This window comes from Ctenopharyngodon idella, chromosome 4 (assembly GCF_019924925.1).
Source record: "Ctenopharyngodon idella isolate HZGC_01 chromosome 4, HZGC01, whole genome shotgun sequence".
Lineage (NCBI taxonomy): Eukaryota > Metazoa > Chordata > Actinopteri > Cypriniformes > Xenocyprididae > Ctenopharyngodon > Ctenopharyngodon idella.
In genome coordinates this window covers 5143716-5158060 of record NC_067223.1, presented here as the reverse complement: position 1 = coordinate 5158060, position 14345 = coordinate 5143716, and the positions used below count along the sequence as shown (strand labels likewise).

Here is a 14345-nt window from a genome sequence, read left to right as displayed (position 1 = left end):
TTACACCTTTCCATTTTACTCAGCAGTGGCTGTACAAAACAATAAACATCTTACAATCTATGCAAAGTATTATAACGCATAATGAACAGCAAACTTCTTCAAGCAAATTGGATTTGCATGATGACAGCATAATTTGTGTTGCGAGTCCAAAGTTTCAATGTTTCTGCTTATGGACTGCGTATGAATTACTCCTTTGTTATACTTCAATAATTTAACATTCAAATATATTTATATTTTTACTACTTAGACTGAAATCAAATGAACGTGTCAGTCATGTTGTCACTTTGCACTAGGACCGTTTCATCTAAGCTCACAGGGCGGAATTTCACTGACGGACGGATGTGAGTAACGGCGTATTATGTCCCTTGCGCTTTTATTTTTCTTCTGTCAGGCTGTTAGCTAATTCGTCTGGTTCCTTTTTATATGTAATCTTTTTGCCATTTGTGTTTGTTCATTTTTTTTTAAACAATACAATTATATACAATCAGTTTCTATTCGAGTGGTTTTATTTAGTGCGCATTTTCCATCGATGGAAAACTAGCAGGCGATGCTAGCAAGCTAAAGCTAGCTGCATTTCTGTGACACAGGTGATAAAATAATAACTATTATTGTCTACATAATTATCTTTAATTAAACCTCGACAACTTTGTATTACTTTAGTAATTTCTTTTGTAACGATAATGACGTTTTATTTTTAGAAAGACATGTCTATTGCCAAGCTATGTTTAACTACTGTTGACAGGTTTATTTACATTAATACTGTTTTTACAGTGTATACTGGACATTAATAAAGGTGGTGCATAAGGTTATGTGCCATATTATTAAAAGGTTATATGTCTTTTAGTTTTGAAACTGAACTTTGCAGAAGCATGACTACCCTAATATATACATATATATATGTATATATTAGGGTAGTCATGCTTCTGCAAAGTTCAGTTTCAAAACTACAACACACCTGCCTGTAATGTTCAAGTAATTGATTAGGATGTTCTTGTGTCTTTTGTTTTTTACAGTCTCTGTGCTGCAGGACCAGGATGAGGATGTTCTCAGTTTCACACAAGACGGCCTTTGTGGTCGATCACTGCCCGTACATGGCAGAGTCCAGCCGGCAGCTGATTGAATGTGACATGCTGACCAAAAGCCGTTCACAGGGCGTGATTCCTCTGGCTCCAGTATCCAAATCTCTCTGGACGTGTGCAATTGAGTGCTCCATGGAGTACTGCCGAATACTGTATGATGTTTATCCCACCAAGAAACTGGTGAGTGTATGGAAACTGCTGCTGTTTATAGGTATAGCCATTATTAATTAACTGTTTTGTATGGAAAAGAGCTGTGTGAAAATTCCAAAATGCTCCTTTTATGTTCGATTGTGTGGGGGGAAAAAATGACAAATTAAGAATGAAAAGCGGTTGAGTAAATGATGACAGAACTGCGTTTCTGGTTGAACTATTTCTTTTAATGTCTCTCAGGTGAACTACATTGTGAGCGATTCTGAGGTTCACATCTTGAACAGCTGGAAGCAGGAAGATCAGAACACACAGGAGGTAAAACGCACATCTGTCACTCTGCATGTCCATATCGAGCACCCTTCTTGTACCAGAGTAATCGGAGCATTGTGTTGAATTATTGTTAAGAGTATGTGTGTTCTGTTTGTCAGCTGATGGCTGCCTTGGCAGCAGTTGGGCCTCCAAACCCTCGTCAGGATCCTGAATGCTGCAGTGTCCTGCATGGGCTGGTGGCGGCTGTAGAATCACTGTGTAAGATCACAGAATATCAGCATGAGGCTCGTACTGCTCTGATGGACACGGCTGACAGAGTGGCCAATAGGGGGCGCATTATCTGTCTCACCAATGCCAAAAGGTAAGCACTATATATCTTAGTCAAAATCTGCTAAGGGGTAATGATGGAACAATAGTGATTTTTCACTATTATTTACAACAGGATCCGCATTTTCATAAGTTTAAATAAAAGATTTTTTTCATAAGAGACAATAAAAAGCAACTACTTTTTTCCTGGTAAAAATGAACTTGATGTTTAAAAGTCAATGAATTTGCGACAGCTGAATGTAACATTTTTGACAAGATAAACATGTCTCTGTCTCTGAGTAGTGTAATTTAGCCAAAAAAAAGTATACTTCATTCCATAAAATAAGTATAATGAACAACACAAAAATATTTTTGAACGTCTCCAGCACATTTATAATTACCCATAGTTCACCCGTTACGCATATTATCCCGTCCATTAAAAACTTAGGCTGGCTGTCCGTTGGAATATTAGAACTAAAAACTTAGTCACAACACACTCATGGGCAATGATCACTTCACTGAATACTTGCTGGCTAAGAAATTAGTTATATTACGATCCATCTGCTTTCAAATCCACATAATTTGAATATCACGACATCAATGTCTATCAAAAAAATAATGTGTACAATACACAGTAGCAGAGGTCCAGTGAGTACACGCATTTCCTGGAAAACCTACACTAGCAAATGTTTTAAATGCGTCATCGCTTTCTGAGGAGAGGGAGAAAATGGCTGCCTGAACAGCTTCAACATGCTGTCTGTCAGAGACAATAACGTGCATAATACATAACGCACGTGAGTATAAATTTGTTCTTTACTTAAATTGATTCAGAATGATCAGGAAACTGAGTGAAATACTCCACACTGCATGCTAAAGAGAATTATCACCAATCCAATTGAAGAACTTCACCGGGTTAGTGAACATCGTTCAACATGTTGGTTTTGACAGACATTTTTTATGCACAAACTACGCATTCTGATTCTGACATTCTTGACTTGAATATTTTCAATAATTTTCTATTCTTGACTGATCTTTTTTCATAGTTTTGGCAATAGATGAACTGTTAAATGAGTGATCTTGAGATGAGTCACTGTCGTCGTCCAATTTGACTCTCATATGCTGATGTAATATATTATAAACTTAACAGGGGATTTTTATAAAATGTAGTTTAATCTTCTCACTTGTTTAAAAGATTAAGGCCCTTATCAAATACTGATAAATTGTTGTTTAATTTTCCAATTTTTACATATGTTACATTTAATTACCCCTTACCAGATTTTCACTTATATATACACACACACACAATTTATCTGTCTCTCCCTCTTAGTGACACTCATGTCAGAATGCTAGAGGACTGTGTACTGGAAACTATTCAAGAGCAAAACAAACTGGCAGCAGGCTCTGACAGGTCAGTTCTGATATCTCTGAATGCTGAAGTCACTTTTATTCTCACACCATTAACAGGCTCATATTCTTACTGTTATATGTTTTTACTGTGCAGGCTGATGCCGATTCAGCAGTGTGAGCTTGTGCTGGTCCACATCTATCCCCAGGGTGATGACACTCTGGTCTCTGATCGGCAAAAGAAAGAGGTAGCATCTCTCTCTGCATTAGTGCTAAATGAAAATAAATTTCCATTAGGGAAATTTTCATAATGATATATTAATAAAAAAACCTTCTATAGAGAGTTCTGAGCTTTGCATCAACTAAACCAGCCTCAAAATTATTGACAACATTATAACATTTATCAAACAAAGAAGAATTTTGAAAAATCAGACAAAAAGCCAAAAAAAAAAAGTTTTTCCAGTTTTTGATTCCCAGCTCTACTTTTAAAGCATTCTAACTGCTTTCATGCTTTAAAACTTCTTATAAAACGGTTAGTTCCTGTCCTTGATTCTGATTGGTCAATAGCTGTGTTTTATTCACAATAAAACACGGCTATGACCGCTTCACCCAACGGTTCTGTGTATCACTACACAACACCCTTAGCAACCACTTAGCAATGTAAACTGTTTGTTCTCCTTTGATATTGTTCATTGAAGCTTACTGTATTATGTAGAAGAGTATTGTGAGAAAGAGATCGATTGAGCGAGTTTATTACCTGCATTCAGATTTAGCATTTTCCTTCAGGTCAGTCCTATGATCATAATTAAAAATCTGTTTAAATGTCCGCTGCAATATCTTGTCCTTTTAACAGTTAAGGGGTTTTCCCGTTACTGACAGCGCTAGTCAAAGCATTTGTCAGTTGCGTCTTGTTCCATGTTCACAACAATTCGGTCTTTTCAATGTAAAAGTCTTCGCTACTGACCGACACACTCATAAAGACAGTCTTTGCTGCCATCTAATGGTGTAATAATGTAACTTCTGTTACTGTTCATGATCAGGGACTATTTTTTCTGGCAGAAGGAAGGCTTTTAGTGAAAGTTTACTTCATGAAAGTTGCATTGATACATATTTTTGGCTTTAATATTTGTATTGTGTGGTAACCGTTTTATAAAAGAAATAAGGTACTCGAGGCTAGTGCTGTATCGTGAATAAGTCACGGCTTCGCATCGTGCCTAACAACGCCCTTCAGCCGTGACTTATTCATGATGTAGCACAGCCTCTCATACCTTATTGCTTACTTATTACACTTGCCATTATTTGTTATTTTTCAGATTTAATGTTAAAAAGAGCTATATTGGGGGAAAAAAATTACTGTTGTGTAGTACTGTCTCTTTCTCTTCTGTGTGTGTGCAGCTCTCATCAGTGTTGAGCAGTGAGGTTCACAGTGTGCGAGCTGGACGCTATCTAGCCTGTAAACTGAATGTGCTGGTTCAGCAGCACTTTGATTTGGCCTCAACCACCATCACAAACATCCCCATGAAGGTCAGACTTACTGTCAAACATTCTCCTCTCTGCCTGTCTCTCTCTTCCTCTCTTCATCACTTGTTTGCACTGTATCAGTTGCTTAAACAGCTGCTGTTTTCATGGTTTATTGTTTGTTTTGCTAGCCTACATTAAATGTCTGTGAGCAGGTCAGTACTTTACAAGAGCTTTTATTACTTTTCCAGATCAAAACCCCACCCCCTCATCCAGCTCTTGCTAATCTCTGATTATTAATGGCAGCTTCAAAGTTCTTACATTTAATTAGACTATACTAAATTAAAATGCTTTTTTCCAAGTACATTTGGATAAGACTTCTGTAATGTTTAGAGTCAAAAAAATAAAAATTATGGAAAGTAATTTTTTTAATGCATATTAAATATTATTTATTTAATGAATAATTAAAGTCAACATGAAATCAAAATTTACCCTATTAACTTTCATAAAGCACATTTCTGGTCTTATTATGCACAGTTATTATGCACTTTATTACAAAAAATAAATATGTTTACCTTATTACACTTTGTTTGAATATTGCTCTGCCTTGAAACGACTTTCATTTTTTGATTTTTGCATCACTTTTGGCTACTCTTGTAGGTAATGCAGACTTTCTAAAATCTTTCCAGTAGTCAAAGGTTTTAATTTAATGTTGATTAATTATATTCAATAACAATAGATATTACGTCAAGAAGCTTGTATCCAGAAGTCATATTTAATGATTCTGATTCAGATTATTCTTAAAGGTTCCATTAGTAGAAATAAAAGAAAAACTTTATTTTTAATTGCAGTTATTGTTCTCAGTTGTCTGTCTCTAATAATTTTAGATTTGAACAGAAATCTGAGGTACGTATAATTCTTGCAAAAAAGTGTTCGCGCACACACCGTTTTGTATTCATCTGTGATTCAGTGAAGGAGTCAGATTAATTCTTTAACCTTAATTCTTAAGTTTTTGATACACTGAACAGAACCAACTCGTTCGGATCACAATGATTGATATCCATTTTTTATGATCCACTCAATTTTTAATGGATAAAATCAGGTCCCACACCCTTTTTGTCTTTTTGAGCAATAAGTTTCACTTTAAAATTCACATCAGGCAAGTTAAAAGCCATTTCATGTTGACTTCAACAGAATTCTAAAGGATTAACACATCCATGCTCTCCAAAGAGTGTAGATTAGCACCCAGCTGGATGAACAATTGACCCTGTAGATCCCCTTTCAGCCCCCAGTCCTATTCTCTATCGGGGTGATTTCTCTTTTGCTTTTGCTATCTATCTCTATCTCTCTCTTCTTTCTGGGTGATGTCTCCTGCCCTGGCTGGGTGTGGCCGGAAGTGTGTTTTCTTGTTCTGGTTGCTTGTGTTTTAAAAAAAAGCTGCAGGTCCCTGCAGAAACACACAGTAGTTTTAGGATGTGTGTTTGAGGCCATTGACCCCAGGGATGAAACGTCCTGCTCCAAGGAGTCCACCCGCCTCTGTTCTCCCAGTCCTTCTCCTCTCTTCTCCTGTTCTTAATGTGTGTAAGCTCTATTTGTCGCTTACAGCCTCTGATCTCCACAGCATATGAACCAGCTGGGAGACTCCGAGGCCTTTGTGGACATCAGATCTGTGAGGGCACAGTTATTTTATAATCTGTGCTCTTCAAACATGAAAGCAGCAGTAGATTGTGGTGTGTTAGTAGTGTAGAGACCCAGCTACTGATGTGTATGTGTATTTGTGTGTGTGTGTGTGTGTGTGTGTGTGTGTGTGTACATGTGTGAGAAGGAGGAGCAGCATGCTAACACTTCAGCAAATTACGACGTTGAGCTTCTGCACCATCGTGATGCACATATGGAATTTATTAAGAGTGGTGAGTGAAATCGGTCCTCTGCATCAAAAATCCAACACAACCTACATTTCACTGCATAAAGCATTTGGACATTAAACCATAGCAACTGTTTTCAACCCTTATAATGCATTAAAAATAATGCATAAAAAATCACATTGTAGAATGTAAGCTTATATAACAGTTACATTTTCAATAATAAACATATTGTATCTGATGATTAACATCAATGAATGAGTGAATATGCAGACATTTCAAAGTTTCACGTTACCATGTTATTACTACACTTTTCAAATTATACATTAACTACAGCAAAACCAAGAAAAAAAAACAATTTTATCAGTGTCTATGAGAAATGCTATTTGAAAATATCTGCATTATAACATATATTATTTGAATATAATACTCTGATTTATTATGATAGTTCACTTAAATATTAAAATTCTGTAAATTCATGTTCTAAATTTGATATAAAATAATACATTTAGTGGATAAATTTAGTGGAATGTCACTTATGTTTCTGTTTATCTCATGTGTAGGTGATTTGCACATGGCCGGCAGCACCAGCAGAGATAGTGGCCTGAAGGAAACGGTCACACTCAAATGGTGCACTCCACGCACCAACAGTGTAGGTGAGTGGAACTCTGGGAAATGTTTTATTCTTTCTGCCACATGACAAATTTGTTCAATTTTTCTTTTTTCTTTTTGCAGAACTGCATTACTGCACAGGGGCTTATCGTATTTCTCCAGTAGACGTTAACAGCCGGCCATCTTCCTGCCTCACCAACTTCCTGTTGAATGGTGTGTGTGCACAATCCCTCCACCATGCATTTTTTTCTTATTGAATATCTTTTTTTGGTAACAGAAAGAGAAAGTCTGGGATATGAAACTATTAAAGTACCTGCTTTATTGTATATTTTCCTTTTGTCTGGGGTCTTCCCAGGTCGATCTGTGCTACTAGAGCAGCCCCGCAAGTCAGGGTCAAAGGTCATCAGTCACATGTTAAGCAGCCATGGAGGAGAAATCTTTCTGCATGTCCTGAACAGCACACGCTCCACATTGGAGGACCCTCCCTCCATCAGCGAGGGTTGTGGTGGCCGAGTGACCGACTACCGCATCACTGTAAGCTCAGCAAGCACTGACTGTCTGACTTGAGCTGCATTCACATCATGTAGTGATTTACCATAATTACGAGTTTTCAGCCTGTAAAAACCATGTACGTCTTTGCCGAACTTATAATTACAACTTGCTTTATAAACTAACAACTAAAAAGCTTCAACTTTGTCATAGAGGTACCATTAGTATTTTGCAGTTCACAACAGCAAAACCTCAAATGAATCCAGTTGTGTTGCCAACGAATTTGAGGACGTTAACACGTCAGTAGAAAATTGTCACCTTGTAGTTACAAAAAATTACAACATGCAGTGTTAATGCAGAATTGTATATGGATACATTATATTTCCTGCATGTGGCTGCAGAGTAAATCTTGTTAATATCTCTCTTCAGGACTTCGGTGAGTTTATGCGGGAAAATCGTCTGACTCCGTTCCCAGACTCAATGGTAGATGCAGCAGGCAGAGCTCCAGTAGAGAGAGCCAAATCTCAACTAGAGCGACAAACACGATACTGGCCAATGATCATCTCCCAGACTACCATCTTCAACATGCAGGCGGTGAGGGACACCATCTAAATCAGTGGTTCTCAACTAGGGAGCAGGGGTCCACTAGGGGCTTCATCAAACTCCCAGGGGGTCGCAGGATGACTTAAAATTGTATATGTTATTATTAATATAATGAATAATATAACACATAATATAATATTTAATTTATTAATAGAACAATTAATATTATTATTAATGATTTTAACATTGATTTAATATTAATTTTAATTATCTAACCTTAAAGTGTTTAAAAAAAACAAACAAAATCAAGATGACAACTGAAGTCATAATTCTTTTTTCCCTCAGTAAGTAATTGTTTATTTTTTAGAGTTTTCGAAACTTATGGAATCATAAAAAACTGTATATAGTTCTGTTAATATTATGTAAGGGGGCTTTGAATATTTTTTGGACAGTGGGTGGCCTTCAAGTCAAAAAGATTTATAAGCAAATCCTGTTTTGAAGAATTTTTGGATTGTTTTTACCATGCATATTGTGTATGTGATATGTGTTTGTGTTTTCTTGGGTATTGTGATCATCTTTGCGTGTATATTCCAGGTGGTACCATTAGCTAACCTCATAGTGAAGGACACTCTAACAGATGAAGATGTGCTTACCTGTCAGAAGACCGTCTATAATCTTGTTGATATGGAGAGGAAGAGTGACCCTTTACCTATTTCAACTGTGGGCTCCAGAGGAAAAGGACCCAAACGGTGAGAATATCACATTAGGTTTTGATTTGTCCTGTGGTGTGGCTCTTTTCCAAAACCTAGTGAGCTACCTTTACCATCTACTATCTACATAGTCAGCTGCCTTCTAAGCATCTTAACCAAAATTAGGGCTGCTCGATACATCGAAATTATCGTAATACCGCAAATGTACATATCGCGATATGCATATCGCAGCGGCATGCGATATATGAATGATTTTAATAACAAAAATAACGAATCATCCACCCCTAGTTTCAGGTGTTTTTGTTTACCTGGATGTTCTTGATGTTAAGATTTAGGTTGATATAACTATACTTTGCACATTGACATAGTTTTTTTTTTAGCCTGAATTAGATTTAATTAGATCAGAAGAATATCTATTACCTGTTTATTTTAGTATGATCATTACATATATAAATGTTTTTTTTTATTTTTTATAAATAGCTAATAAAAATAGCATTTCTCTAGGGAAATGTTATATCGAAAGAAATATTGTTATCGCAATACTCAACACTATCGCATATCACATATTTATTTTAGCACGTTGCTAAGCTGTCAATGCTGCTTAAATAGGCAGCTCACTTCATTTTGAAACAGCATGTGTGCATAAACATTCAAAAAGTCATAATAGTGAATACATGTTTACTATGTATATTGATGCTGATTTTTTATGTACATAGTGATGAGCAGTATCGGATCATGTGGAATGAGTTGGAGACATTAGTAAAGACTCATGTGGGCACCAGTGAGCGGCACCAACGTGTGCTGGATTGTATCAGTGCTTGCCGGAGCAAACCACCCGAGGAGGAGGAAAGGAAAAAAAGGGGAAGGAAGAGAGAGGACAAAGAGGACAAAACTGAGAAAAATGGCAAGGACACAGAGGAGAAGGGCTGGACCACAGACTCTGAGAGGTCAGTGTTAATGAACAAGATGCTGACGTTCACATTTACATCTGTCAAGCCTCTGCTGTTTGACTGGGGATTTTGCTTTCTTCATTAATCTCCTGAAATGTGTGTTTCTGATGTATATGTCCCTTTTCTCCTACAGGCTGAAGGGGGTAATGGAGCGAGAGAAGGACGAACAGAGTGAATGTGAAATCATCAAAGATTCACCGGACTCACCAGAGCCCCTAAACAAGAAACCACGTTTAGCTACAGAGGAGCAGCAGCCACCGGAGAAATCTAAAGGTTCACTTTATGATTTTTTTTTTTTTGGTAATCAATCAATCAATCAATTTCATTTCAATCAATTACTGGATTATAGATTTTAAAAGTCCTTTTAAGAATTAAACATATCATAGTGAACAGAGTGTATGACTTTTGGTGAATCTCAAATGCTCAAGAATGCATTACGACTTTCAATCTAAAAGCCCTAAACCTAGCTTTACTAGATACTCTTGGGCAATGTGAGATGTTCTGATAATAGAATACATAGACACACGTTGATGGACCTTTGTGTGGACCTACATGATGTTTTTAACAACCTTTTAATGAAAAAACTAGCGAAGAAAGCACCAGCTACATCGGCTCAGTCAAGTTACTTGTACTGCACAGCATCAATTTTATGGTCAGAATTAGCAGCTACAAGCCAAGTCAGAAAGATCATCATCCAAAGTGAATGAAAAGGCAAGTCAGAATGTGGCAATATGAGGTACAGCAGCCAATCAGATCTAAGATGAGTAGAAACAGCTGTCAAATATGGTCTCTTGTTTTGCAGGTCCTGTGTCTCTACTCACCCTTTGGACCAACAGAATAACTCAAGCCAACTCCAGGAAGCATCAGGAGTTTGCAGGAAGATTGAGTTCAGTGAATAACAAGGCTGAACTTTATCAACATCTGAAAGAAGAAAATGGGTGTGTTGACCTCATTGTTTGTCTCACTGTGTACCCTGTGATCACATTAATCAGTCACTTTGTGTTTAACACTCACTGTGTTTTCTTTATTAGGATGGATGTTCATGAGAATGGAAAAGCCACCAGATGATGTGTGGAACACGCCTCTTCTCATCTCTGCAGGATCATTGATTTGTTGAGAGGATGTGATGTGACCTTTGGCATGATATCAAATGATGTTTTTGCCAGGATGCTGGTTTTGTGCCAGACAAAGACGAGTAAGGCAATGTTTTATAAGGACACACTTTTTATATGCTTTAGTTTGTACAAAGAATCTGAAATATTCTGAAACAGAATAAAGAAACTTGTAAACGGTGTTAGTCCATGTTTGTATTTTGTGTGTGTGTGGATGTAAATGTACTGTTTAATGCTAATTTTCTTTATCCTGGTTCATTTACCTTCCTTTGTATTTCATGGATGTTCAGAAAGAATAACTACCTACCTCTGAAAATAGGATATGTCCTGTCCCAAATGACACCCTCAGTCCCAGTGGTCCTCATCCAAGTGGTCATTTCTACTGCCAAAAGTTCATTTGTCCACATGGAGGCACTCTTGAGCACCCGTTGCAACTGTAAAGTGACAAATGGGGCACTTATGGTCTCATGTACTTCATAGGTCTTGTCCTAAATGGCACACTTCATTTGCAATTGCTTTCTTACAGACTCACAATGGCCCCCGATTTTCAACAACATTTAGTGATGGCCGATTTCAAAACTGCTTTGTAGCTTTATAAATCTTTTGTTTCGAATCAGTGGTTCGGAGTGCCAAAGTCACGTGATTTCAGTAAACAAGGCTTCGTTGCGTCATAAGTGTTTCGAAATTTCAATAGTTCACGTGACTTTGGCAGTTTAATACGCGATCCGAACCACTGATTCGGAACAAAAGATTCGTAAAGCTTCAAAGCTTCATGAAGCAGTGTTTTGAAATCGGCTATCAGTAGATGTTGTTGAAAAGCCGTTATTTTGTTTTTTTCGGTGCACAAAAAGTATTCTCGTCGCTTCATAACATTAAGATTGAACCACTGTAGGCACATGAACTGTTTTAAATATGTCTTCAGTAGCTTTCTGGGTATCTAAAAGTCTTAATTATCTTGCTGGCAATGGAGGCCTCACTGAGCCATCGGATTTTATCAAAAATATCTTGATTTGTGTTCTGAAGATGAAGGAAGGTCTTACGGGTGTAGAACGACATGAGGGTGAGTAATTAATGACATAATTTTCATTTTTGGGTGAACTTACCCTTTTTAAGTCCACAAAACCGTAGGGTGTCCCATTTGTCATTTTAGGTTTCAGAAGGGTGCTCACGGCAGCCCTTATGTGTGCCCTCTATGTGCTCTTCTACCGTTCTACCCTGCAGTCAAAGTGGCATTATGTCACGAAATCTGGACTTTGAGGAAGACCACATGGGCTTAGGGGTGCCGTTTTGGACAGGGCCATTGACATCCAACTAAATCTCCTTATCAAGGATGCCATTTGGGACACGGTCTAAATGGAGTCTCAGCCACCCGCTCACAAGACAGTTTGATGAAAATTGTACACCCAAATGGCAAGAAAACTGCCAGTTTGATTTGCTATCTGCTGTGCAAAAAGTTTTATAAAAAATAACAGCAAGAAAACAAGATATGCTTGGGAACAACTTTGTTTGCAGTTATGTCAGCAACATTGTATTTTTGCATGGATGAAAACACTTGTTTTGGGATCATCTTTCACCTACTTTATACGTTAGTCAGACAGCCCACTGTGTCTTTATGGTAAAAGTCTAGATCATGCAAGTCTTTAAAAAAAGGCTCCAAAATGTTTGTTTACTGGATGTGAAAGCCTGGATGTGTTTTGACTCAGTAATGCACGGAAACAGGAATCTAGCCAAGTACGAAGGAAGTTAGTGTCAAGTTTTCTGACTCCAGTGAGGATGAGGCATCGAGTGTTGATATATGCGATCCTAATGCTTGCTGTCATACTCTGTGCACATATTGAGTAGAGGTGAAAGTGATTGTTTGTGCAGGGATTGGTTCCTGGCATGCAGTGCTCCTTTTCTCAGCAGAACTCTCCACCTCTGCAATGGAGAAGCCTGCAGTCATTGGATTTGAGTGAAATCCATCTAACAGGGCAAAATAACTAGCCCATGCTACTCTCTGCATTCAGTGTCTGCAGCTTAGACTTCTGCTGTGAAGAAGCCATCAGGGAAATCAAGGTGTTTGAACTCAGTCAGGTCTTTAACCAGCTGGATCCCCTCATTAAGCTGAGACTGGGATTGTTCAGATATTTTTAGGACCAGCTTTGTGGACACTTTTTGTAACTTGCCAGGCTGAATGAATTTCTAAAGGCTAAACATAAAAAAAATCGGTTCATCAGATTCTTAAAGTGGCGATGTAATAGAAGTAGCAACATATCTTTTCTTTACGTATTATGATGTACATCCGAGTGATACAGAGTATAGAAAAAAATATACAGCTGGGACTTGCTTCTGTCCATTTGTTGTTGATTGGATGGAGACAGTCCAGCATACATCGAGTGATATTTTGATTAAAAATTAAGAGGTCAAAAAAAAAATGATCTTCGGTGAAACTTCTCTCTGATGACTGTATTGCTTACAGTTGCTTGCAAGCTTGCCTCCATCCAATAAACAACTGATGGACAGAACCTCCAATTAGGCAAGTCCCCATCCACTTTTTCTTTTTAAAGGGGTGATATAATGCCATTTTTACAAGATGTAAAATACGTCTCTGATATCCCCAGAGTGTGCATGTGAAGTTTTAGCTCAAAATACCCCACAGATAATTTTTTATAGCATGTTAAATTTGTCACTTTTTGAGGGTGAGCAAAAAAAAAACACTCCGTTTTTGTGAGTCCCTTTAAATGCAAATGAGCTGCTGCTCTCAAGAAGAGGGCGGAGTTTCAAGAGCTCATGTTAGCATAGTGTTAGCAGCGCCAAAGACTCACTGAAAATGTCAGAAACTGTTCAGCCTTTTATGTTCAAACCGAAGTTGGACAATGATGGAGAGACTCAAGAAGAAGTGACAACATGTAGAATGCAACAGGACATTTCTGAATGGTTAGTTGCTTAATTTATGTAGCTGATGTGGGATATCTTAAAGTCATTGATTAGCATATTCTGTCATGATAATCTTTAAATCGCTCGTGTGGGAACTGTTTTAAGATCCTACAGAGACAGAGAATATATGTTGCATGAAGATAGAACAGGTATAGTTTCGTTTAATTACGGTTATAACTTATGTTGCCATCTTGCTTTTATGATACGCTATTGCATTTGTGATATGTACTGTATTGCAATAACATCGCCTCACCCCTTTGTTGCGTGTTCTCTGGGGCAGGGTTTATGTAAATTTTTAGGGTTAGTGATGTCACCAACCCTGGGAAAAAGCTTGTTGTAGTCCCTACCAGCCGTTTGTTGTAGTCCTTAAACAGAGAATTCTTTAAAAGAAAATATCTCGCTTTGCTTTCAACTTTGAGCATCGTAACTTTGCAGATGTTTGTGCTCTAACAGCAACATTACACACTAACTAAAGTTAAAAAAAAAGTGAACTCATAATCAACCACCCCTTTAATAATTTACTTCACTCGGACAATATGGAAGA

General features: G+C 37.5%; 1 protein-coding gene across 2 annotated transcripts; it reads left to right on the top strand.

The window, feature by feature from the left end:
* Positions 1-221: 221 nt before the first annotated feature.
* On the top strand, positions 222-11065 carry ints13 (integrator complex subunit 13). Of its 2 annotated transcripts, none has more exons than XM_051891270.1 (17): positions 222-341; positions 1014-1259; positions 1470-1544; positions 1658-1860; positions 3133-3213; positions 3307-3397; positions 4545-4673; positions 6433-6517; positions 7033-7125; positions 7205-7294; positions 7437-7615; positions 8000-8164; positions 8708-8862; positions 9540-9770; positions 9907-10046; positions 10576-10711; positions 10805-11065. In XM_051891270.1, exons 2-17 carry the CDS (start codon positions 1035-1037, stop codon positions 10839-10841), a joined length of 2115 nt encoding a protein of 704 aa, XP_051747230.1. In that variant the 5' UTR covers positions 222-341; positions 1014-1034; the 3' UTR covers positions 10842-11065. The 2 variants fall into 2 exon arrangements, with proteins under 2 accessions (XP_051747230.1, XP_051747231.1); XM_051891271.1 differs by having other exon boundaries at positions 341-587.
* Positions 11066-14345: the final 3280 nt, after the last annotated feature.